Source organism: Anser anser (genome assembly GCF_964211835.1).
Source record: "Anser anser genome assembly, chromosome: 2".
NCBI classification, from domain to species: domain Eukaryota; kingdom Metazoa; phylum Chordata; class Aves; order Anseriformes; family Anatidae; genus Anser; species Anser anser.
In genome coordinates, this window is record NC_139721.1 from 76,403,828 (window position 1) to 76,431,194 (window position 27,367).

The 27,367-nt window shown below is 37.9% G+C and overlaps 1 protein-coding gene across 10 annotated transcripts in view; it reads right to left on the bottom strand.

Moving 5' to 3' along the window:
• CTNND2 (catenin delta 2) overlaps window positions 1–27,367 on the bottom strand; it is a 644,756-nt gene that overhangs the window by 146,379 nt on the left and 471,010 nt on the right. For all 10 annotated transcript variants that reach the window (XM_083825789.1, XM_083825793.1, XM_083825790.1 and 7 more), the window contains one exon: window positions 19,086–19,218. In XM_083825789.1, the coding sequence (XP_083681915.1) occupies window positions 19,086–19,218 (133 nt within the window). The remainder of the gene's footprint in view (window positions 1–19,085; window positions 19,219–27,367) is intronic.

The following is a 27,367-nucleotide window of genomic DNA, read 5'->3' on the forward strand; positions in this document are numbered from 1 at the left end:
GCATATTCCAATTTCTATAATAAATAATAGAAAGACCCAGTAATAGAGCAGTTTCATGCTTAAAAAGCATATATACTGAGATGTTACCGTATTAAATTGTTATAACGTGTATACATTTACAATACAGCTTTGGGCTAATCACCAAAGCGATAGCTACTATTTAAAGATGAACTAAAACATCTTCCCTTAAGTAGTCATTTTATCATGTCCAACCCTCCGAGCAGTATTCCGGTCACTAGGAAGGCTGCGGCAACCAGCTCCACACGGGGAGTGCAGCACTGGGAATGGACATCAGTACGATCTATCAGCTGCAGGCATAACACTGCACTGATCTGTTTAGGAGCCCGTGCTTCCCCTGCTCAGACAGTGACATCCTTCAGTTCAGAAACCAGGAAAATAGATCAAAGAGAAAAGGTGCTGCGGTGCATCTCACAGATCACACCCTTACCACTGTTAATAGGATGACTTGCAACGGAATCAGTTGCTCCTGTCCAAGCAAGGCTTAATTAACCACATCTATCTGGGGTGAGTTTGGATGGGGGCAGAGGGAACTGGGGTGTTGTTTGTTTGCTTGTTTTTACAATCCACCAACATTTAATGTTTGGATTAAAATACGTTTGCTTCCCTACTTAACCAGATTTTCAAACCCAAGCAAACCACATGAAGAGCCACCTACATGACGAAATAGATGACATTTACTGAAACAGTCCAGAAACAAAAATCTATGCATCAGTACTACAAAAGGTGAACCAACCACTGAGCTTTAGACTTCTACCTCTGAAAAGAGACAACATCTGATGGAAAAAAAAATGCCGTTGAGAAATATACAAGTTGTTCTGGTATGATGAGTAATATCAGGAACGACAGAATGAAAACATGCCTGCTGATCTTTGTGTTTCATATTTTTAAAGCACAATATGTTGAATGAATATTTTAATTGATTCATGGGTGAAAAAAAAAGAAAGATTATGTATGATGAGAGGAATGAGAAAAAATAGTAACTACAGAGCAAAAATCATTCTGTCTGCTATAACGTATCTGAAGCAGGAAAAGGCTCAGCCACTGCTCAGCAGCAAGCTGTGCCTGTGCTGTTTTCCCCACTCTTCCTCTTAGACACAGAGGACACCAGTGCCTGGTCCCTGCCCTGGTCCCAAGGTGAAAGCCGTTTTACATCTCCTAGTGACCAGCCAAGTGACAGGTTTTTCTGTCCTCTACTCCTTTTGAAGTGAAAATGTCTGCTTCTGCCACATATAGATGGTATTTCTGAGTTGTACCATCCCTTTTCAGCCGTGGTAACGCACAGCCCAGTTGTATTCAGCTCATGCAACTCATACTTTGACAAAACCTGAAGTTCTCAGTGGACTGAAGTGATTCAAGGATAGTTTCTTAAAAGCAAGGGAATTAAATATTCATCTAAAATGCATATCTGTCAGGAAAAAAAAAAAGTAATACAACAGAAATGAAACTGATGATATATAACACTTCACCTAACCTGACAAATTTTCTCAAATTGTACTTTAGAAGAAACCCACCGGTACGTGGGAAAGACAATCTTTATTTTGCAAACTTTCCTTGAATTTCCAAGCTCAGGTACTTGGCAAAGTAGCTACGTCGTGCATGCAGCAATAGAGCTCACTCCTCACAACTGGGAGCTCAGTTATTGATGCTGTTATCTACCTGGACTACTCTGTTGCTTTGCTTTTGCTTTTCCAACTGCCAATTATTCCCTAGAAATCCCACCACATCTTTGTATTTCCATCATATATGATATAGCTGACTAATACTATATTCTCCAACATGTTTAACTACTACTCACAAATCATGAGAGCGATGAATGTTACCAGAACCTGTTCATGCTTACAGAAACTGAGGCAAAGAAAATTAAATTATTTCTTCAGGTCCTTTATGGAGTTACAGCTGCAGTCTGGAGGAGAGTAATTCTGACTTACTGAGTCTCTTTGGGCAGATTCTCCGTGGAGCTAAGTTGTCATGGCTCCTGTGAGCTCAACAGAGCTACTGCCAGATGTCTTTGCCAAGAATACTCGGATGGGTGGATAAGCAGCAATTTACCCCAGTGGGGCATCAAATCCCACTCCTCCGGAGAATTTTGATAGGTACTTCTGCCTCTCTCCTGACTATACAGAGAGAACGTTTCTTAATGCAGTACTTATTGACACATTAGTAGCTACTGCCTCGCTACATCTAGAGGAAAAGAAAAAATATACCAAAGACTGCTCGCCTACGATAAGCAAATAATCAGCATAGTATCAAGTTATCAGGGAATACAGGAGACAAACTCTGTTGTCACACAGGTCAATTCCAGAACAGTCACTTCTGAATTCAGAAGAATTACTGTCTGGTTCTGCAGCACATCTAAGTTCAGCCACTCTTATAAAAGTTCATTCTCCCTTGAATATATCGTCCATTTTTTAACCCGACAAGAGGATCAGACAAGAAGTACTAAAATATGTCTGAATCAATACTGATATACTTGATTAATGTACGATTTTAGCATATGAATTATTTGATAGCTTTTCTAATTTGATATAAAAGATTGCACGGATTTGTGGAAAGAAAATAGTAGGACATGAAGGATATGTAGATACCTGGAATGCAAAGACACCTGTTTTGTGAGGACATCTGGTTAATGGCTGCCCAGCATAAAAACAGAGGTGAGACAGGAACGGTAATAAACCACGCTCTCATTTGCAAACCCTGCAGAACAGGAGACAGCACCAAAGACCAGGTCTAAGGTCACTGGCTGATGACCAAAGAAACCACTCAAAGGCTTGAAGACATTCAACCAGAGCTTTCAAGTGGTAAGTATGTAATTTAGGTTAGTATATACTGTAGTATGCCCGAAATTTTACCTGTGCTCCATGTTCAGCCTTACATGTTTGCTGACAAGAGAAATCACCACCTGGCTCCTTAACCTAGTCTAAAGGAGAAGTGTCTACCTTCTGATGCAACACCATAACGTCTCCTGCTCCGTTTCCCAGCAGCAGGTGGAGTTTGGTCCCAATGACTTGGAACACTACTAACACAGCCAGGAGGTAGGTAGTTCAGGCGGCACTCAAGCACTACCCTTATACAAAAGATATACTGGAGTCTGTGGATCAAATACAGAGCTACATTCAAAAAATACCCAGGGACTTCTTCCTAGGTATATTTAGTTCCCTTTGGGAAAGATGACTGGATCTACAGCTTTCGGTATCTTCTTGCTCTGCTTTACACTGGTTAAATATTGCCTTTACTCTTTTTGAGAGTGCTCTGGTCAAAGAATACTTTCTGTGCTCTAAAAACTGTCAGAAGGACAATTTATGAACATGAGATCCCCAAGGGAAAAGCAAAAAAAAAAAAAAAAAGTGTAAGTATTGTAGGATATTTTGCAGCCTTCTTAATTTCCCTGTTATTTTTCATGATAAATACATGCTGAAGCTTGTACAAATCGTAACACAGCTTGAAACTGAATTATTGTCAAGTGTAAGCAGTAACGGTATTACAGTCCATGACCTTAATTGACAAAACATGCTACCTGTCACTGATTCAGCACAGAAGCCATGCTGTTCCTCCAGGCTCTCTATTTAAAGTCTAACAATTGGATGTGAAAACTCTACTGGCTTGCTTCCCTGGGGAAGAGGAAGGTTTGCCCTAAAAGCGAGGATAACCATGACTGTCAGCTCGAGCAGAATGCCTGCTTTGACTTACAATCAAAAGTATTATTTCTCCTACTTAAAAGGAGAGATAACTTTTCAAATGTGAACACAATAAAGGTGAGTCATCTTTCCATGTATCAAAGTATCAGAAAAACAGTCCTCACATTTGGTTGTTGCTTATGGCAGAAGCAAAGTCAAAGCAAATAGGAATTAGGTGTCTTCACTATTACTACTGTTCTGAACTCCAACGAATGCTGAAATAAAAATTATTCTATTCCTCCCAGCAGTAAAGAAGAGAAGGAAAAGACTCTCTCTCAGTTGTTGCATAATGGAAATTGCCTCTTCCATCCATTAGAAAGCTGTAACAATCAGAGCTAGAGACATAACAAGGAAAGAAAAGTAAAACTTCAATTTTTAACCGGTTTAGCCAAAGACTGTTAGGTAACGAAGCATTCCAACAGCCTAAAAATATTGCTGTGGTAGAAATCAAAACACCCTTCCTCTTCTATTTATACTTAGCAAGTGGGCATCTGAGATATTGTTCAAATGTTGCCAGTTGATATAATTTGAACATTCTCTTCTGTATTGAATTCTAACTAACATGCTTCACAAAGTAAAATATAATGGAAACAGAGATGGATTAAGAATAGCTGACAAAAAAAAGTGTTTCTAAAATAATACAATCTTCTATTTCCAACAAGAGGTTAAGTGTTCAGCCATTACGATCACCACAGTCTTAATGCAAAGATTAATTCATAGCTAAATATTCACTTTCAACATTCTTTTTAACAATTAGAGTAACTCTTCATCCAAAGGAAGTTAAAAAAAAATCTAACAGTCAAGCCTTTTGAGACATCACAGATATTAATTGTCAGCTTAATTGACATAACACACATCATCCACGACTTACACAGTGACATTTCCATTATTAAGAAAGCATGTTTCAATATGTCAAAGTGTAAGTGTTTAAACGTATAAAATTATTTCTTTGCCACTGTGTTATGTATGCAGCAATTGGAAAATAATTGACTGTTAGCACTGGTAATGGTATAGATCCAATAGACCCCAAATTAAAAGGACAATTCATCTGAAGACTAGTTCTTGAAATTTATAGTAATCATTGGTTTTAATGTATTTAGATGCTGGAAGGGGTTTTCCAACCAGCAAAATAAGTGCTTATGATTTCATACACAAATGGATTCCCAGCAATTCTGCTCCATGGATGAGGAAAGGCAGAACCAAATGCCAAAGGCATTTTGACAATGACAGGCAGCGCAGTGTTTATGAGACATTCCTTGACTACATACAACCAGTTTAGCACACTGGTGCCTCCATACAGACCAGTGCTACAAGCTAGTCCAAGAGGCCAACGCCCACACAGCAGCTTGGCCACACTGACCAGTTGTACACAGTATCCATAACATTATTACATATCTAGATTTTTATATTGTAACCCCAAATCCTTTCCATGAGAACTTTCCATTACTTATCTTTTGTTTACATTATTAAAACAACTTTCATCTAAGAAGAAAAAACACTGTATTTTAATTTTTTTTTTTGAGAAGGGTTTGGAAGGTGTGCAGCCTCACTGGTAACTGTTAAGACCCCTCCAAAAGCTGATTCCTAAAAATTAAAATGGGTTTGAATGGGAGAAAAATCTCCATCAAAATAGGATAGGGGAATAATATTCAGGACAATAATTCTCTTAAGATAAAAGTATCGGTTCGAACTATAATTCTTCTTCACTATTTCTTTTGAAATGCCTATGGAGCAGCAGGTAGACAATGCAAAGTCCTTACATTGCAAACGCACGTGAGATTTATTACAGAGCAATTTACCTGTAACATCATAGAGTAATTTAGTCTCGTTAGCAAAGCAATTTGCTACAGGTTTTAAAAAGTGCTGAGCAATTTCAGCTTAAAATAGAGTAGAATGTTATGCAAATTGCTGCATTAGCTCAGAAGTCTAATTTGTTTAAGGAGTCTAAATCAAGGTTTGGATCTTGGTCCCATTTAAGAACGGTTTTGCAGAACTGTCATTAAGGACTAGTTAGATCAGACACCATGGTGACATAAAGCTGCCAACAGGCATAATTTAAATAAATTCAACCACTGGTACGTATACAATGTTCTGCTTTAAGTTGAATAAGAACTGTTCTCCACATGCTAAACTGCAGCACGCGGAAAAAGAGGGGAACTTCTTTCCTGTGTTTGAAGAAATCACACTGTTATTTGGGGAAATGGTTATGTGACACATGACTCAAAGCACAGGGTCAATACTCAGAAGTTTTCCATCTGGGAGTGGATATTTATTTCTGTTATCAAATATACATTTGTTTTTCCCTGTGTTTCTCTTAAGTGACCTCTTTAGACCCTGGGATCTATATGTGGGGTCAACATAGACTCCAAAACATGTTCCGACAGAAGGAGACTCAAAATTATGCTCTAAAATTGCCCTGAAAAAGTATGAATAAATGTGCTGCCTCCTCAGTCAGTAAGCCTTAATGTATTCTATACTGTGATGCAGTTTGTTTTTCACCCTCAGTAGGAAGGCTGTGCCTATTATAAATCAAGCTTTTAGCATGATTTTGTTTTTTAAGAAAACTCTACAGCTAGGTACAAGTTACATATAGTAAAGCAATTTACCTAAATACTCATTAAAAATAGTAATTTGTAGGCCCATGCAAGAATCCTATCCTAAAACTAAACATCAAGTATTAATAGGATCACCCAAGTAATACTCTTATCTGCATACACAGGGCTGACCTAAAGTCCTAGCTTGAATGCGAAGGTATCAGGAACACAATTTTCAAGCCCTCTCTCCAAAGCAGCATCTCCTAAAATGAACAGATCAATAATGACTTGCATTAACCAGGCTTTTCAGCTTTTGAATCACTGGGGGGCGTGACTCAAACACACACATATTAGGGAAGATACAAAAAAGCCGAAGCCCCCAGAAGGTATTGAAATTAATTGCTTTAAATTTGTGGTCTCTCTGTTTTGAAACAGTTGAAAAAGGCACAATATTAAAGAAGGTTCAGCTGCATGCATTCAACAGATAATACGACAGCAATATTAATTTAGGATGCAAAAGTCACAGGCATTACTCAGGCGGTGATCTAGCACTGTCTGAAATTAAATGAAAAATGATGATTAACGCCAAGGGTTTGGATCATTTACTCTGTGGTATTAAAAAAGAATTAAGCATCTTTTTGAGTATGAAGGATTACATTTATTCTTGGGAAAAATATATCAACATATATACTTCACCTAAGAACATCCCGTTACTCCTATGGCCAGATTCCTTGCGAAGATAAATATGATACTTAAATCTCTACTCTTTCTTTGAAAAAAAAATCAGGTTCTTTAGACAAATGAAGTAGGTCAGTAGTCCAAATACTCTAACCAACAGTACCAGAGAACATCACCATAATAGCAGATGAAAATTTGTGAAGTGGCAATTAACTATATTCAGTTCAGCATATTACTAGTGGGATTTATTCAACGTAAACACAAATATGATCATGGAACAGTGGTCACATATAAGACCACAGACAATTCCTCTTTTTTTGGTGTTTAAGGACAAACATCTGACATTTCAACCCTAATTGAAAATTCAAAAAGATATTTATTTGAGGCATGCTGTAGCTATCTCAGATAGTTTGCCTCACAGAATAAACAACAGACCATTTCTTCTCAGATTAAAATATATATTTACAGTTATTAGATGAAGTATCATACTGCCACCTGATGACCTCTGCTCCCATGACATTCTCTACTGCAATTTAAACAAGAAGTATTATCTTATTTTAACTGATGTGTTTATCTTCAAAAAAATCTCTTAGTCACATGAGAATTTTCTGTCTTAGATAAAATATTTGGGGGATAGTTACTGTCTCAAAAACTAATTAATGCATTCTCAACATGCCTCTTTGTAAGAAAGGTTTGCCAAAACTCTTGATACGTAGAAACTTGGGCAAGTAAAATTACATTATTTGCCTAAGGTCACAAAGGAAGGCTACGGCACAGCTACAACTACAATGTGTAATTCAAGAGTTCCAATACAAAGCTGCACTACATAACCTTTTCTACACTTCCCCATTTACACTACTATTATAAACAGAGTGAAAGTCAGCACAAGCATCTGTCTCTGTCTTGTCTTACAGACTTCATAATGCTCATAGTTCAATATTCAAAATTTTAGGTATACATTCACACGTGCTTGTACAGGTTTGATTTTTTTTTCCTTTGTCTCGGTCCAGTTCCTTTTCTCTTCCATGTCTCACAACTTTCTTCTGATGCCCCATATACCATAGTATTAGGCATTACTTTCATTTATGGTAGACTACCTCAGTGCTTCTGCTATGATATGGCTTTGGAAACAAGTGTGTGAATTGTGGCAATTTTTCAGTTGTTCTGGACATAAGAATAGCAAAATAGCAATTTGAAACAAGAAAACTCCAAACCTGTAATACTTCTGTCTGGAGTACAAATTATGTCCCTTTCTTTAGTGCTTTGCTTGGTTAACCATGTGTCTGTGATATGTCTAGGGAAGTACCCAGCCAGATTCAGCAGTGCTGGTGACACTGGTGAGCAGCATTTCCCACCTGCTCTTCAGCAACTACAGTGGCAGCAACAGCTCAGATGTAATGGTCTGAATCAGACCTGTTAAAGAAGGTTCAGAATAGGTATTACAATCCTTAATTTTTATCCAGATTTATAAATCCTTAATTTTTATGCAGATAAGTATGCAGGAAGAAATCAAACTTCTTTGTGAAACTAAATAAGTTACTGTATTCCAAATAACTCACAGATCTAATGCATTTCCTCTTCTGCCTGAACTGAGATCCGTACAAGATACTGACCTTAAAAATGTCAGCCTTTTATCGTTCAAGCAGTACTTTTCTGGGATGAGAAGGGAAGAATCAGGCCCATGATCAGTACAAAATGCACAGTAGTGCTTCAGACTTTTGAATGGATGATTTTTATACCTTGCTTTTATTTCTCGTTTTTGCTTTTATTTTCTTTGCAGCATGAGACAAACTCTTCTCTGAGCGATGTCTGCGTGAATCTAGAACAGCAGGACTAACTTCAGCATCATTGCTGTAAGTTTACTTCAAGATAACCTAAAGACTCTCTGATTCAAATGTCTTCAAACAGGTTTTTGCAGTGGCTGGATAGATAGGTAGGCATTTTAATCTCAGAGCCTTAGGCATCCTCATGACTCTAGAAAATGGTGCCTTCTGCTGCAACCGCTCTCAGTAGCTAAGTGACAGCCATCTCTGTATTTTCAAAAATATTTTGATGATCATCTGATGGTCTTTACATTAGATGCTCCATTTGGTGTAGCTTTTCTATCAGGACTAACATTCACCTTATTGAAATCATTTTGCTGCCAACCTTTTTACTATAGGTATCTTGAGAAAGCATCAAATTACAGATATTGATATTGATCTCCTTTATTTATACACAGTGTGTACGAAGTCTTACCTTGGCTTGCTGTGTGATGAGAACAGTAATAAAAAAAGTATGCTCTATAACAGGAAAGTAATCTCCCCCATTCATACATTGGCCTCATAAATCAGAGAGGCAATTGGCAGAAGGGTTATGTATGGAAAGAAATCCACGGAATGTACACTAGAACATTATGCTGCTTCAAAAAGCTGCAGATGTATTTAGCGCCCATTCAAAATGTGGAAACACCATATTACTTATGTCAAATGACGCTGCCTTTCAGTGTGTATTACTTTTCCTTCCCTACAGACTTGTATTTTCAAATACAAAAGACAGGGCTTTTACAAATGTTTAAATGCAACCAGGACAATTTTCCCAGGCCGATGAGAGAGGTTCAAGAAACAGCGCAATGTTCTTTCTGCACCTGCTGCATGCCGTAAGAAGTAGCATGAAGGCATTCATCTTGTGCACACAATACTGATTTTTTTTCTTTCCTCCTAATGTCATGAAAAGCATTATCACCAGATGTTCACATCTGAATTTTCTGGCTAATTGAATTTATTGCCTAAAATTCTTTTATACAAGGTTGCTTATGCAGAGGCAAACTGACTACTTATTAGCATCATAGAAAAGCGTATCTCAGAGGTAATTCTGGGAAGAGCGGGCAAAACTTTGTCCATTTGGCTGTTATCTGGAGGGGGAGTAATGGGGTGGGGTTGGGGAAGAAACAGGAAAGTAGTGTAAAGCAGGGTGAGTGGTAAACATACTGATGCATGTTCTCAATATTAAGCCCATCATTTTGCAAAATAATAATGTTTTCAGTCACTTTGTAAATTCATTTGATCCAGCCTCTTTGAGAGATGAGAACAATGTAATTGTGCAAAATGACTGAAAACAGGAAGGAAGTATGCAAAGTGCCTAAATTTTGCTTATCTAGCATTAACTCAGAAAAAATAACTGCAATTAAATACAATTAGATTTTCAATTACATTTATAAAATCGTATACTTTTGTTTGTTTATTTCTGAAACCATGTCACTTCACAGGACTGATGCTTTATTCCCAGTTGAGGCTATTTTGCCAAAGGAATAATTTCTAAATGTGAACAAAACAAAGCCAAAGCATTAATCAAGGTCCTTAGCAGTGCAGAGGAGAACAAAGATGAGAACTGATCCTCGCTGATCTGCTACTATTTTGCAGAGCAGTCCTCAGTCTGCATCCTAACTCTTCTATTTCCTGTTTTAACCAAATGTTACTCTGGTGGGGCTTGTCATTAACTTGTTTATTTAACAACTGTAATATTTTCCCAGTTGTATCAAATGAAATATGCCAGGCACATTTTAAATTATTATTATAATTCAGGCACAATATCCTGACAATGAAATTGAGAGTAACCGTGGTTAAATGATCGCTGAGGGACCCTAGAGTGTAAAATGCCACTCTGTACAGAAAGTACAGGTTGTGTACATGCAGTACAACACTCAGTGATACTCATTAGTACTTGGTCTAATTGCATGTAAAGACTGTGCACAAAACAAAGACATGCACTTTACTGTCAGAAGAGATAAATATCATAAAGCTATAGTGCATAAATTAACTTCTGAAACTGATCAGAGAAATGCATTCACATCCTCCCCTCCCAGCCTGTGCAGAAGGGAGACAGAAGGGATTTTGTACCCCATACAAGAGCCTGCTGCTGGTAAGGATTCAGGATTTCATGCCCCGCCACATGGACTACAAACCGCTGCTGCCTCCTTTGAGCAACTTTCCACCTCCTGAAGCTGCCATGCATGAAAGACATACCTAAGCACTAAAACAGAGGCATGGGAGAAGCCTCTCACACACTTGCTGCTCAGCTACGGCACTCCTCTGCTCTCACCGGCGTTCGTGTCAAAGAGAAGGATTTGACATTTCAGCACCATTTGGGTATTTCACAAAAGTACCTAGAAAGCAAGCCAAGTGGGAAAACCCTCACAAAACTTTTCAACCTGAAACTGCACAGGTCCTTACTGACAGGTTGTTGCCAACTTATCACCCTTGAGAATAATAAAATAAGTAGAATAAAATTATCATCCTCATTTTACAGGAGAGCCTATGGTAATACAGGGCTAAAAATGAACCCAGGGCTTGAACCTTAGTCATGCGCTTTCACTACAAACCAATTTATTTCGGATATACTCAGGTATACATGTATTACTTCATCTGTTCATCATTTATGACATTTTCTCATATTTTCCCTATCTTTCTTTCCTATCTCTTGCTACAAAGAAACATGTTATTTTTTTGTGTTGCAGCACAACACAAAACGATAGGCTAAAACTGAGATATTGTTGTGCTAGAGAAAGCTAAAATAACAGATACACAAACTGATCAAATTAATTGATCTTGTTGCAGTTTCTTTTTGTTATTATTATACCACCAGTTGACCAAATCTCATTTAATAATTATAGGTCAGTTATTTTACACTTTGCAGTTACTTCTCATGTAAGATGTACGCAGTACATCACACCAGTACTGTAATATTATAGTCCCTGATGGTTGAAAGACAGCCCTCAAAGTACCACCTAAAGCTTCACTGCAAAAATAGTCAGAAAGATAAATAAGTCTTGAAAAGGCAATACCAAAGAAGATGGCACTCCTCATGCTAAAGAATAAACATCTTGAATATAATGGACAAGAAGTAATCATAAGGGTATATTTAAAAGCTGCTGAAACCTCTGAAGAGGAGACTTAGTAATGCTGTGGTTGTGCATGGCTTTACACCTACCTGTATTTTAATGTAAAATCATACCCTTGAATGAAAAGGTACCACAAGACTGGAATGTCTTGAAAAAATCTATTCCAAAAAAGCTAATGACTAATTTACAGTTAAAATCAAAAGCAAACAAACAACCTATACTACAAAACTATACAGGATCTCACAGGATTTATTCACAAACTCTTTAGAAAACAGACTAGAGATCAGGAAGAACCAGAAGGTTAAGTCCTGTAAAATCATCAGTACTGAGGCATTCTAAAATAAAAAATTTAAACTCTTATATAGAGACTGTTTCTGGGTGCCTCACTAGGTGTTTCTTTACTTCGTGAGGACAATTCATACCAGTAAAAACTAAACAAAAAGTGTATTGGTAAGGAACTGTTTGACATTTACTTGCATAGGAGAAAGTGACTATCCAGCATGATGGGGAGATAGGCCCCAAGAGTACTGCTTGCAGTAATGCAAATTTAGGCAAGCAAAAGCATGAACATACCAGTGCTTATTTGGGGAATAACGTGTACGTAAGTGCCTCTTCATATAAATAATCATCAAGAAAAAAAAAAATTACCTTGCAAAAGTATTTGGGGAAATATTCCTCAAACTGTGAGATTTTACCCATACTGATGTTTAACGTGAAAATAATGGTTATCGAAGTATGAATAAGCTGAACAGGGAAGTCTACGTTCTCTAAAAGTATGCTAATACTGTTTGCATGGAAATGCACTCGCAGCAAATGTTTTAGAGTCTCTCTGCAATTTCTCATTACTTTTCAGTATCACCTATGAGAAACTTCTTCCATTTAAATTAAATGCCACGTCTGTAACATCTTCCAGGAAGAGATTAAAGGAGTTTATATAGTGTCTCTAATGGAAGCCTGACAGTATTACAACTGGACAAGCCAAATTCCAGCCTTTAACTAAAGAGACAGTAAAGGAAAGACAGGAGAAGAAGATTATCGGAAGGCAAGGATGATGAGAGTACTTCTGACCTCTCCACAGGATCCTTCAAATACTACGGACTAAGGAATTCTGACAGTATTAGCTAGCAGATCTAGAAGTCACACCACATGGACCACTTGTCCATCACCCCAAACTATGTGTTATGTACTCCCCGGGTCAAAGCCCTTCTAGAGAAAGGCACATAAGTATCCTTGACCATCATGGGTCTGGTGGCACTATGGGTGATATCAAAGTTACTACAACAATGCAATTACATGAACTACTGAAGTAAAAGGAGAGAAGAAAATATATCCTGGAAGATGCTGAACTAACATTATATAACGAGATGTTTTTCTTATACTGTTTATGTTCACGAGGGTGGTGAGGGAACAGGCTGCCCAGAGAAGCTGTGGATGCCCCATCCCTGGAGGTGTTCAAGGCCAGGCTGGATGGGGCTTTGGGCAACCTGGTCTGGTGGGAGGTGTCCCTGCCCATGGCAGGGGGGTTGGAACAGGGTGATCTTTAAGGTCCCTGCCAACCCAAACCATTCTGTGGTTCTGTGATTCATCCTCCATTTCAATCAAATGGGCTACTGTGCACTTACCAGAGTAGAGGATGAGAAAGGAAAATATGTATTTATCAAGCTCTCAGAAATGATAATCAACAGCAACATTATAAAAATAATGAGGACAACTGAGTTTAGTATAGCCTATGCACACTGAATGACATATGAAAGAACAGTGGGACCTTGTTGAAAAGGTTCTGGGCATATTCTGAAGAACTCATAGAAGAAGATGCAAAAACACTTTTAAAGTTAATGACCAAATGAAGGTGAATCATGGTTTTGAGTAAGAGAAAATGAACACTTTCAGCATGCAATCACTCATTTTTTGAACTCCATGCAGTAACGTCTGGATTGATACTTTTCTTCTAAGACTGTGAAGTGACTATACAAGATAAACAGGAAACTGTCCACTGCACCAGGGTTTATTAGGGATGCAAGGGAAGGCTGCAGGCAGGACAGTTCAGCAGTTAGTGCTCTTTTACTTGGCATCTTTGCACAATTTACCTGAGATAAGGACTTCCTAGTGCTATGGCTTTGATGGCTAAAATTAATTTTCTAGCTTGCAGAAGGGAGACATTGGTGCCAAAAACCCCGAGTGACCTGTTACACCTTTGCAGCTGACGGCAGGTTGCCGTGTTCCATGAGAGTGAAATGGTGTTGGCGTGTGAAACTGCACAACTCAATCCTTTTATATGACGACCTCATACAAAGGAGTAAGCTGTCATTACAGGAAGAAAAATTGCTGTAGAAGAATGAATCCTGTGTTTAATAGAATGTGCTCTTTTAAAGAAATGTTCTCTGCTGACTAATCTAAAATGCTGCTCTTTTCCTATATCCCATGTTTGTTCCTTTCTGGCATCCAGGGCTAACTACTCTGGCGCTGCACACAATCTCACCATTGTTGGTGTAAAAGCCCTCTCCTAAGGACAAAATGCAATCTGAAAGACCCTTCTTGTGCTCTTTTGCCTAATAGCTTTGCATTTGCCTTCAAATATCTGATCTAAACCTCTTTCCTCCTTTCCTTTTGCATTCTAGTCGCATTCTTCACTGTTATCAATGAAAGACTAATTTACGTGATAAATCTCCAATGCATTCTGAAATTCTGACTTTCAGAATTATGATGCCTATCTATAATGGGCTGTCTCAGAATATTTACAATCTTTAGCCTTCTCCCTACCCATGTCCCTTTTCACATATGTGAGATCTTCAGCTAGGACTGGTGTTTTATTCTGAAAAAAGAAAAACTATCGGACATTAGCAAAAATAATCAATGTTCTTCAACTCTGCTGTAATACTAGTCTGTTGCACCACTTAAGCACCAAGCACAAGGCATACGGGTAGAGAATTAGAAATGCTACTGACAACAGCTGTAGTGATCGTCTTACAGCCAGCAACAGTTAAGGAGATTCAGAAGTAGCATTTGAGGAAAACTTTCAGGTGAGACCAGCAGCTGCAATCACGCTTTTAAATAAAGACTGAACTGTTTTGAGTAGAATAAAGCAGCAGCATCTTCAAGCAACAACAACATCATCACCTTTACCAAGTGTGACTGCGTATCACATTTACATAGTACTAGCATGTTCATGGGCTGGAAGGGGAAAAATGAAAATTCTAAATGAAATTTAAAACCTATTTCACTCCAGAAGTTTCCAGAAGGTGTTTGTGTGTGTGTGTGTGTTGGAAAAAATAAATTACTTTCAACAGCTCTGTAGCCAGCCTGGCGCATCTTCACATAAACAGTTATCAACTTTGTCTGAAAGTCCTTTGAGTTACAGAAGGGCATTTGCAGATCTCATTGGTCTGAGAGAACTGCTGCATAAAAGAACAAGCAGGGCTTTTACGCTTATGCAGAAATAAAGATGCAATTAGAGAGATATCATCAAATCCAAAAGAAATCCTGAGATCAACATGTGGGTTAGAAATAACACCTAACATATAGAACACAATCAAGATTAGATGAAAAAGCTCTTTTCCCTAGCCATGCTTGGTATTTTGGACAGAATTTCTTTTTCAAGGTTGTCTTCTATAGAGCATTTCTACTTCCTTTTCTTGGTGATGACAGAGAGAAAGCAAGGGATAGTTTTCCACATTTCGGCAACAGAAATTAAAATATTTTAGAACAGAAAAACATATCAGTAAAACCCTAAAAGGTGTTAGCATATCAGAAATGCATATAGTCACAGCCGCTGTTTTCCATTCCTATTTGTCTAAATTTTAGTTGATGCTATTCTACTCAGAAGGAATATAAAGGCTTCAGACCTACCATGTACATGTGGATGAATTTTATAACATATCACTAAACTCTCCTAAGAGTAGGACAAGTTTACCACTACACAAAAACAAAACTGGAAGAATGAAAGAATAGTCAAGTTCTGATGAAAAATCATTAATCACCTTTTTGGTAGACAATATAGCATAAATTATGCTTAAAATAATAGTAAATTTATTTCAAAATGGTTATTTCCAGAAATACAAGATAAAATAGACTTTCATTACAGAGTGACAATTTGATGTTCATTAGTGATAAGTAAATGAATGCTATTTTTTTGTCAGGTAACTTCCAGAGTTGAAACTTTAACAACTACATTGCATTTCAAATTTCACACAACCACAGTCTAAATTGTTGCATAGTAATATTCATTCCCTGTGTGTGCATGATGACGTTCAAGGCCATGTTACACATCAACACTTATATTAACTACTGAATTCAGCTAATTTGCTTTCTCTCACTGCCTGTCAGGAGTATGAAACACCAGCAGTTTTCTTAATTTACATGTTCCTATGTTTGGCCTTTCTCCAGATTTTGAAAGGCCACCAAGGCAGTTTTCTTTCCTTAGTCCAAGTTACTTGCTATGTTGGTATTTGGTGAAAGAAAACAGTTTTCTGTGCTTCAAAAGAATTGGAATTTTTTCAGCTGTGTAATCCAAAGCTCACATTTGGACTTCACGATTTTCTTAATTACTAATAAAAAAATAGGTTGCAAGGAAAATAAAAATTAGGGTGCGTCCTGGAGCTTCTTTTCTATCCACCTTGCATCCGAGCTGGTGCATTTCCCTGTCATCATGGATGGCACAACTAGAGCTATAACTACAACTATTACCTAACATCTTCTTTCAGCTTGTAATTCAGACACATCCTTAAGAGTTAGCACGTGCTTTGTCCCATTAGGTTTAGCAGAACCACTCAAGTACTTCTGGCTGGGCAAAAGCCTAGTACGAATCTGGCCAACTTTGGGGTTGAGATCTGGTATAACGTCCCCTTATTGACAGAATTTTGATCTCCTCACAGAAAAGGTTCCTCAAAAAATTCTTTTTCAGTGGAGAACCTAAGCAGACCTTAGGCATGCTATCGATCCCTTTGAGTAGCTCCTGATCCCAAGAAGCACACCCAAAATGTTTAAGTGGTTGGCTGAATCATGGCATAAACACAAAAGTACTTATGGTTAAAAGCTATGGGGAGATAGATAGATACATACAGATAAAATAGTTTGGTAGCATTCCATGCTACAGTTTAAAAAGTTTCATAAGGCATTAGAAAATTTGATGATACAATATTTTTTTTGTCTTCTTAAAAAATTCACAGTACTAGAAGTTTGAATGAATATTCTCCAGTGAGCTGTTGAAAAAAAATATGTATTTTGGCTTGTTTCCAAAGACAGTTTACCTATTATGGTGAGAGGAATACATCAAAGCCCTGAATAATAACAAATAAAGTGGGAAATCCTCATCTCATCTGCTGTCCTTTTTCAGAGAAGCACTGCATAGAGCTGCCTTGTGTTAGCCTGTTTGATGTTGCTCTACTCTGTGGTGGTTTTACCTTGCTAGGAAGCTGAACTCCACCACAACCACTCTCTCACTCTCCCTCCTCAGAAAAGCAGGGGAAGAAGAAACGAAAAAAAAGCAATTCACTGGTTGAGATACGGATAATTTAATTAAAGGAAAAGGAATTATTAAGGTAAAATTATTTTTAAGGGAAAATGAAATAATTTAACTAAAGGGAAAAGGCAATCTCTTATTGCTGAGTGTGATACCACATGGTATGGAATATCCCTTTGGTTGGTTTAAGTCAGCTGCCCTGGTGATGTCCCCTCCCCACCTCTTGCCCAGCACCAGCCTGCTGGCTCTGGGGGGGTTACAGAGAGTCCTGATGTGGTGCCAGTATTGCTCAGCAATAGACACAACACTGGTGTGATACCAGTGCTGCTCTAGCTACAAATGCAGAGCACAGCACTGTATGGGCTGCTGCAGGGAAAGTTAACTCCATCCCAGCCACACCCAGGACAACTCTCACCCTCCCAGGTCGAGTCCAAAGCTTACAAAGGCTGATGTCCTAACATAAGACTTGCTGTTGTCGATGTGACCCATGCTAGGTGATTTTTCCCTGAATAGTTAGCAAGAAAAATCAAACCATTTTCTTCCCTCAAATGTGATAGCTACCTAAGAGCTCTCAATCTATGGCTAACAGGAGGAAGCACAGATTGTACAATGAACAAATTGCTCTAATCATTTAACTGCCTTTCTCAGTGACTGATCAATTCCTTTACTGAGAAACTAATTAGTGAACTAAGGATGGAGAAAAGAATAGAGGGAGAGCGTGCAGTGAAACTTTCAGCTGTACCTCTAACACAGTTCTCTTTTCTTCTCTTTAACATTCATATATTTTTATTATTATTATTTCTGAGATGTTTGGGGTGATGTATGCACACAGTGCAGCTCTCCAGTGCAGTTCTGCCGATGCCAACAGACCGTATGCTTACCTACTCATGTGGGAATTTCCCCGGCATGAAAAATCCCCAAAGGGAAAGCTGCTACGGTGTGCAGTGTGCTGAGTGAGAGGGTAACAAGGGCTAGCAAGCCAGCATCATTTCACAGCCCAGACCAGCAAGTAATAGCAGATCTTGATCTCAGTTTGCCTTTATACCAGGCTAAGCGATGCCAGTACAGGCATGGATTTATGTGCACTCCACGTGTTCCTGATTAGCAGTATCTTTGAGAGGGCCAGAGAGGCAGCTGGGGCTGGTAACAGCTTCACTCATTCAATTTTAATTGACTCCTATGTGTCTGTCAGATCCCTGAGTGCTGCCTTCGTTCTGTTTTAACTTGTGCCAAAAGCTGAACTCGTCCCATCAACCACAGGCAACAAGCGAGCAAGACGTACAGATCAGCTACAGGTACAGAACAAAGTCTGTATTGCCTTTTGAATTACATTTTAGGTACAATCTGCACTGAATTTCAAGATCATAGAACAACTATCACAGGTCAAGCTACAAACCCAGTGAAATTAATCTCTAGTCACACAATTGTACATTAAAGCAGGCTTTGATTCAGGGTAAGTTTGTTTATTTTTCATTTTTTTTTGTGTTTATATTTAGTGTTCAATCTTCTCTCTATGAAAATCCTAAGGAAATGCTTCAGTGGGATCAAGACTATACCACTAGCTGTTTAGAAACAACTACTGATAGTGTTTAAATGGTATGCAATCAATCGAAATACTCATAACCAAACACAAAAAAGTCATCCAAATGAGGGACAATAATATTTTCTGCAATCTTCCTTTCTCTAACAGTAACAAGTGACTTAAGTGAAACCTTGAAAAAATTGGTCCAGACACATATACAAGGTTTCTGTTGTAACTGTTTTTAAAATACGTATAAATAATGGTGAGGATAAATGGCAGACAGCATCACAGTTGAAAATAAAATAATTACAGGTCTTACCTCTGCTTTTATTTTATTGTCTCCGAAACAGAGGTGTTGTAAGTAGGCTGCAGCATTGGACTGTACTGAGGGAAATTGATGCTGTAACATCTGTATAACTTCTGGAAGCTCTGGATCTCGCCATCCAAACTCTCTGTGTGAAAACAAACATGAAAGATTCAGCAAAAATTCTGCTGTTAGAGGATAAATGTGGCGACAGTTTGGCCAGAAAGACAAAATACATGTCTAGGCAAAATCTTGATATTTTCTGCTATTTTCAAAGTGAAGATTCAATCAAATATTAAGCTTTTTTTTTCATTCTAAACTGTACTACCCTAAAAAAAAAAAAAAAAAAAAAAGAAGATAAAGCTAGATATAGCTGGAGTAAATAACTTCATGGAATTACATCTTTAAATGCTAAAGTTCCTTAAGTAAAAAAGGCTAGATAAAATTTAATATAAGAACAGAAAGAAGATCCATGCTTATACCATTATACCATCCGTCTCTATTAAAATTCAAATATAGAGCGCTAGAATCAGAACTCTTAAATGGTTTGCTAAGAAATGTTATTTTGTCAAAAAGTCTTTTTTACATACTGCAATCTTTATTTAATAAAAATTGTTATCTTATATAGGAAGTCATTACCTATTTTGTGTTTTGGTTTATTGTTGCCAGATATGGTCCATGCTTAATGTTATATTATAAAATTTGTATTATACATCGTATAATACATACTATAATTTTACAAATATTACACTTATACAATACACAGTTACACAACTGATTACTTTTAAGTCTTCATTAATACTACCCAACTTAAAGCAGATAGGCAAGTACAATGACTCAGTGTTTGCACTGTCCTTTAATCCTACGAAGCATGACACACCATTAGCATCAAATGAAACAACTGAACCCAAGTGTGTTGAACAAGCCCCAGCAGGCATTCTGCAGCTTCCAGAGCTGAACTTAACATCAGTCTGTCTCTGCAGGTAATTTGTCCTCTCTGAGTCTCTGGGTAAAAGGAGTCATGAAAATGGCTTTGGGCTTTGTGTCCCAAAAGCCAGACATGCATGCAGCCACTCTGCATGAGATACTCCAGTTCCCACATGCCTTCTTAAGGGCTAATTTTTGTGCCATATAAATATTTTTCATCATCTTCCATCTAGCACTGTACATAGAACATAATACAGGAATAGGGCTCTCTGGCCTTGGCCACATTTGTCCCACTTGTCCTGTAGGAGGGAACAGGAGATTTGACACCACCTCATCCTCAGCATTCAGCTGGGGTCCCTGAATGGGGCACCTGGGAACCCTAACCCCTCACGGCTTCATTGGAGGCACACAAGAGCCACACTGGAGGATAATTCAGAGCAAGCAGCGCTGAATTTCCATTTGGTTTGTTTCTCTTCAGTGGAGCAGCCATGATGACTACAAACCCAATTTAGGTGTGTAACTTAGGTACCTAAAACAAGTGGAAGGAGTTGAGTCCCCAAACTTGTGTTGGGTCCCCCACCTGTGTCTGAATAAAGCTTACAGTAGCTCTGCAGTCTCAAGTAAACTCAGGCATCTCACGCCTCAAATATGACAGCTCTCCAAGACATTTCATTGAAACAAGACTCTTTTTACAATAATAATGGATTACTATGAAAGAGAAGTATTGTTTGTTCTTTTGTTTGTTCTTTTCTCACCCAGAATGTTTGCCAGATCGAGTTATTGTTAGTCGTATCTTTATGTAAAGATCTAGAATATAAATAGATGTAGAAAAATACATCCAGAATTTCATCTGCTACTTCTGCTCTGACAAAATAGATGTTAAGACATAAATATTACATTTCACATTAAGCGTTTAATACAAAGAAAACAGAAGTGTAATAATAAATCGCATGTGGACTATTCCAGTGAATCCTTGGGACAACATAGACTGTTGGGAAGCTTCTAAAGGAGACTTTTAGACCATAGATCAGCAAGATCTTAACACTGAACTGATATTTTGGAAATGTGGAACAATGAAAAGGTATTAGTGAAGGCTAGAAACTTTGGCAGCTGTTAGGAACAAACTGGGACATTAAGCAGCTAACGATGTTAGAAGCAGTTTCATCTGTAGGATAAGGATGATAACTATGGATTAAACAAACAAGATTTAAATAGTTCTCAGAAATGACACAGAAGAATACCTAATTTAAAATGAAAATGAGTATCTTCTTGAGGTGAACAAAACACTTCTTATGGAAATCCAGCCTCACAATGTTGGGAGACTTGAGTAGCCTTCACCAAAGAGACACAGAAACTGAGCTGATGCTTGGAAGGATTCAGAGAACCCTGTGGTTTACAGGCTGAGCACCAAATACTTTGCTAGATAGCTCCTCTCAGAGGGACTGATTGACACTAGCTAACACCTAGCCCTTAATAAGATCAGGACTTGCAGCTGAAGATGATGGCATGGCTAACACCACATCTGCTACATATGCTAGCTCACTGTAACTCTACAGGTTAAGTGATACTTTGGTTAAGCACTTATTTCTGTTCAACAATGGGCTGAACAAACTCACTAACAAATCATAAATTGACACAGGGCAGTGACAGAAACAACGTTATCTGATGTGTTAGCTTTCTCTTGTACTTACTTTCTCACGGTTACGATACCTAGGTAGTAACAAATGTTAACAGGGAGTTCAGCTATGCTAGACTTCTCTCCTATATACACGGCTCTCAACCAACTAGAAATCATCCAGAAAATATTTTTACATAAAAAATGAAATAAAACAAAATCTCTTACTGATGAGCATTCATTATTTGAGCTCCTCTTCTAATTTATTCTCATTCTCATTCCTAGATCCCTAGTGCAGGTGTTGGTATTTTGGAGAGGATATAAAATACCAGAAGAAAACAGCTTGTATGACCAGACAATGAGTGGGAACATTTGAAAGGTGTTGTTTTAAACCATGTAACTATACTTCAGAGTGTTGGAATTTCTAACACCAAATAGCCTCCCAAAGGAAATTTTTTCCTTAATATGTGTATTACTCAACCAAATAAAGAAATACACACGCACAAAAACAAGCAACATTATGTGCAATAGTATGCCGTGTACTATGATAACCAGCTCAGATTCTTTGTTGTCTTATCTTGGAATCCAGGAGAAAAGAGGCAATCAAGGGGCAAAAGGAAAAGGTCCCTTAATCAAAGGCACAGTTAACAGTTCTAATGAACCTGAAGTCTTAACATGGTATTTACATACGAAAACAAGGCTGTGCCTACTGTTCCCCTCCGATCTCCTAAAAGACAAGCTGACAAGTAAGTGATGAATAAATACTTCTTGGCAACGTTTGTGTGTACCTTGGGCTTAAGCAGAAAATTAATTCAGAAAAGAAACTTTTAACACAGAATACTGTCATGTAACCAGTTCTAGGAGAGAGAATGAACAAAGCAGAAAAGTTAAAAAAAATGTAGCTCCGGTATCTACTGTCATTTCAAGCAGATGGTCTCTACGATTGTTATATTTTTAGTAGTTTCTAAATGAAATATGGTAGCTATACAAAAAAAAAAAAACAAAAACAAAAAAAACACTTCTGTCAACAGTTAAGGTTGCTTGAATAATTGTGATAATTTTAGCAGCCTTCAGGGCAGGGAGGACTAGTTTCTGGGAGTTTATATTTTTCATTTGTTTTTTAACAGTCTATTCTAGGTGGGAAAAAAAAGCGAGTTAGGGAAAGATGATTTTACTTTTTAGAAAAGCAAGCTTGCAGCTCTATTAACAAAATTTACTTCAAAAAACAAGTATATACATTTTAAAATTCAGGTTAATTATGAATAGTTAGGATGGCTACTTAATGAAGTCTACTGGACAGAGGCCTTGAGGCATATCTGCACGACAAAAAATACTTATTAAAATGGAGAGTAAAACAAAAAGTAAGAGAAAAACTGGTATGGATAGGAAAGTAGACCGTAGAAGTCGAGAGTTGGGATAATTTGGGTTACGCCATGGAAAGGTAAATAAAATGAGATAGCAAAATATCCTTTACTGACTGCATTGAAAAGCAGTAGTAGAGTCAGTACTTGATGAAGATTAGGGTCAGATTAAAGGAAGGGAAAAGGATAAGGAAAATCAAATTATCTCAATTTCTGTGAAACATCTGATATTGTGCCACATGGAAATGAGTTAAGCTGGCAACAAAAGAGGATCCAATCCCTAGTAAAATTATAATAGTAGAATTAAGCAAAATTTGAAAATTTATTGGGTAACCTAAGCAACCACTACCTGACGATGTGTCATTTATTAACATCACCATGCTTATGAAATCTGAGAGAGGCGATACACATGGATGGTGAAAGGAGCCAGAAGGTTGGAGTAAATCTGAGGAGATGCTTGGCATGCAATTTTTGCAAATCCTATCAAATTATTTGTGCAATTGATCCAAAAATGAACAGTAAGCTAGCATATGCATTTTCAAGATCTTCTGCTACTGCCTACGTTGCCCTTGGAATACCAACACTACGCAGCTAAGGACAGCTAATGGCTTCTGGTGTCAGTGTGGCTTTTGCACAAGAAAATTGTAGCTGTGCAATAACTTGGCAGCTTTGGCTGGAAAGCAGCATTTGCAATACACTCCAGACAGTTCAGCAGGTTGTAGAAGTACATTATAACTAGGAAGCATCCTTATCTGAGGGGACTGACCAAAGCAGGCCACTGTGTTCCTTCCACCTTGTCTCTTTGACAGAAAATGTGTTTTAGGAGTATAAGACCGATCTCATCTAGAATCCTTCAAAAGGTTTTAGCTGGAACTGGTGACTAATGACATGGATTGTGGTAGGCTACTGTCAAGAGGTGGAAGATGACCCAAAGGGGAACGTTGAGTTATATGTAAGCTGGCTTTACATGTATATTTGCTTAGAGAACATTGTCTGGGATCAACTGAAGAGAATCAGGTAAGAGTTGGACATGAGATACAACAAATCTGAAATGGAGCAGTATGAACAGCAATACCAAGAAATCCAGTCTCTGACCCAAGGACACCAATTATTTTTGCATTGAAACCAATTTCTGCTCCCGCCATCATAGCACATGCGCATGCCAGAAGGAAAAGGAGATGCAGACTGAAGACGTAAGTGAGATTGTTAGTAACACAGCTAACTGCACTGGCTATGTGGGATCACTGAAAGGTGCTGTGCTGAGCACAGGGTATGTACAGCATCTGACTATTTGCTTGAATTTTGCAATATTTTTTTTTTCTTTTGCTACTGCAAATTCTGGTGACACACAGAAGAGCAACACCAAAAGCACTGATACATCTACCTAAGCACCTGTTTTCAAAAACGTACAAAACAAGTTTTATAACATAGGTGTCCAGCTGGTAACTAAGGATACCAATCAGAATCCTCACAGAGAATTTGAAAAGCAGGTGTGATGTCTCTGTATACTCTTTATCCACTGGTCACAGTAAATTTAACGAGAGCTTGGATTCTTATTTCTAATTTACGTTATTAGAGCAGAACGTTCACATCTGATCAAGCAGTTGGCATAGGCAAGCACCGACACCCAGAGCTATTCCAATCTCAGCATCATTCTGCAAAGGCAGCGCTGTGAAGATGCCTGCCACCAAGAGCCATATGTTTGACAAAGACTGAACTACCACCAAGCACTTATCACAGAAAGGGAATGCACAATCTGTAAATATATTAATTATAAAATTGTATGTTTAAACCAGACTTATCCGTATGTACCTACCTGTCTTAAGAAGCATGCATGTCTGTGAGAAAGTCTCACAGACTGGTGAAGGAGAGGTTATCGTATATGAAGTGGTGCTCAAAGGCAAAGACAATTCGATCTGTGCTAAGGATAATGTTTCCTAGATTTCTGGTATTGCTAATGCCAGCCTACATGACTTTTGCTGCATGTATGCCTACAGAGATATACCCTTCTGTTTGTTTTTTTTTTTTTACCCCCCCCCCCCAGATTTGATAAATAAAGCCTGAAAATCTCTTTCACCTCATCTCTGAAAGGAGAGTTCTGAGAATGGGTTTCTCGTAGTACTAGGAAGAAACAATTAACATATAGCTTAGGATCAAACACAGAGAGAATTAATCAAGAGTCCAAAGAACTACCTCCCACACTGAAGGGGAGAGATGTACTTCTATTAAAACCATTTGAAGGGGAGAGATGTACTTCTATTAAAACTATTTGGAAGGGAATATGCCAATACTACAGGAAATTCCCATTAAGGACTTTCTCTTAGTACATTTAAAAAGAGCATGATGGACAAGATGTTAAATCTAAATAATAAAAAAAATAATAAAAAAAATAATAAAGATCATCCAGAGACAAGGATTGTGATAGAAACACAAAGAAACTATCTAACAGCTTTTTCCCTCATTTTCTCTCTGCGGTTCTAGGGCTGTTGGTCAAACTGTTGGATTCTATGACACCTGGTTCAAGAGGCATTTGGATAATACCCTTAATAACATGCTTTAACTTGTGGTTAGCCCTGAAGTGGTCTGGTAGCTGGACTAGATGACCTTTGTAGGCCCTTTCCAACTGAACTATTATAATTCTAATTCTAAAACAAAAGCAAATATCTTATACTTCATTGATTGGGAATGGTATTTGAAATATTTCCTTATAATATTTTCCCATTTTCAAGCACACTTCTCCATACCCAAGCACATCCATATACACATAGTTATTTAGTTTATTATTGCAGATTGTAAGCCTGGTCTGAATCATCTGCTACAATTTAAAAGGAGGTAGAATTACTATATTTGCTACTGGCATTTCTGAAAATGTAACACATGAAAATTGGTTAGACTCAGGACACAATTTTAGGAATAGAATATAAAGATGTCAATCTCCATTCCACTCACCCTGTATAATGCACAAAACCCTTCACCATATCACATTGCCTTCTCTGACTTCTAGTCTAACTCGGAGGAAGGAGTGTGCAACATCGAGCAACTGATCACCTTCCCCTTCAGCCCCACGCTGATATGAACAACATACATCCACAAAATGTAATAACATCAGGTTTAGGCCTAAACCCCTTAAGGCAGCAATGAACGCATATCAGCAGAGAGCTAACTGTACTGCTGGTTTTGTCTTTCAGGAAAGATAAACCACACAAAAACTACTCAAAAAGTTTTTTTTTCAACTAAATGTGGAAGTACCAGAAGTAAGGGCAGGGAAAAGGCACCACGGATGTATCTTCTGTGAATAAAAATGTAAGTTCCAATAAAACAAATACATTTAAGTTATTGTTTATCCCAACCTGAAAACTGCATCCTATGTGCATCCATGCCTGTCTGTGCGGCACAGGCAGGAGAACAAAACAGAAATTATATTCTGACTTCTATAAATAAATAAAAGCACAATGACTCTACTACAGTCATGGAGCTACCTGCCTAGGTTATGGAAGAACAACTTCCATAACCTAGGGGCTTTGCATGACAGAAACAAATGCACCCAATATCACACAATCTGGGTAAATGTTTACATCTCACCAACCCTGCCATTCTTGAATGTCACCAAATTTCACCATTTGTTTCTTCCACTAACAGAGATCTTAACACTTTTGGGAGAGCTGTTCAAGCAGCGTGCTTACCAAATGGCTTTGTAACATTGAAAAATGACTGGAATAACCTCTTCATTGAGGAGTTGCCTTTTTTTTTCTTTTTTAAAATATATGCACAACTGTAAATTTGCAGGCAAAAAAACAACCCAAAGCCTGTAAGAGTTGTACATATGGAATCGGAAAGAGAAGCAAGCATTTCACTGCAGAGTCCCACATTACATATGGAAAAGCTGATCTCAGAGCTTGCCAGCACTTGAATGGGCAAAAATTATAAAGATATGCATGGCTCAACAGTTACTGATTTTCACTTGAGTAACACGCTGGATCTACTTACTCGGGCATACCGTGACCTGTTTCTATACGCCGTGTTAGGATTCTATCAGCCATACCTTGACCCACTTTACTGGATCGACAATTTCACTGAAATAAAAATAAACAACATTTTGCATTCTGGCAATGTGCCACTTAAATATTAAGTGTATCATGCATGAGCAGTCAACAACATTTGACTGCACTTCAGTAATATACTTTTTTTTTTAAGCATGTGGCTTATCTCTTCTCTAGATTTCAAATTTAGCACAGCTGAATATAAAACAGCTGTACAAACATTTGACAATCCTGCTGAAAACCTGTGGAAAGAACCTTCAAGATGCTGCTCTAGGGTTTTGACATTCTCTAGGGTTTTGACATTCTCCTTGACTTATGCTTCCATGTGGCCAAACCCAGAAGAACCATCCAGAA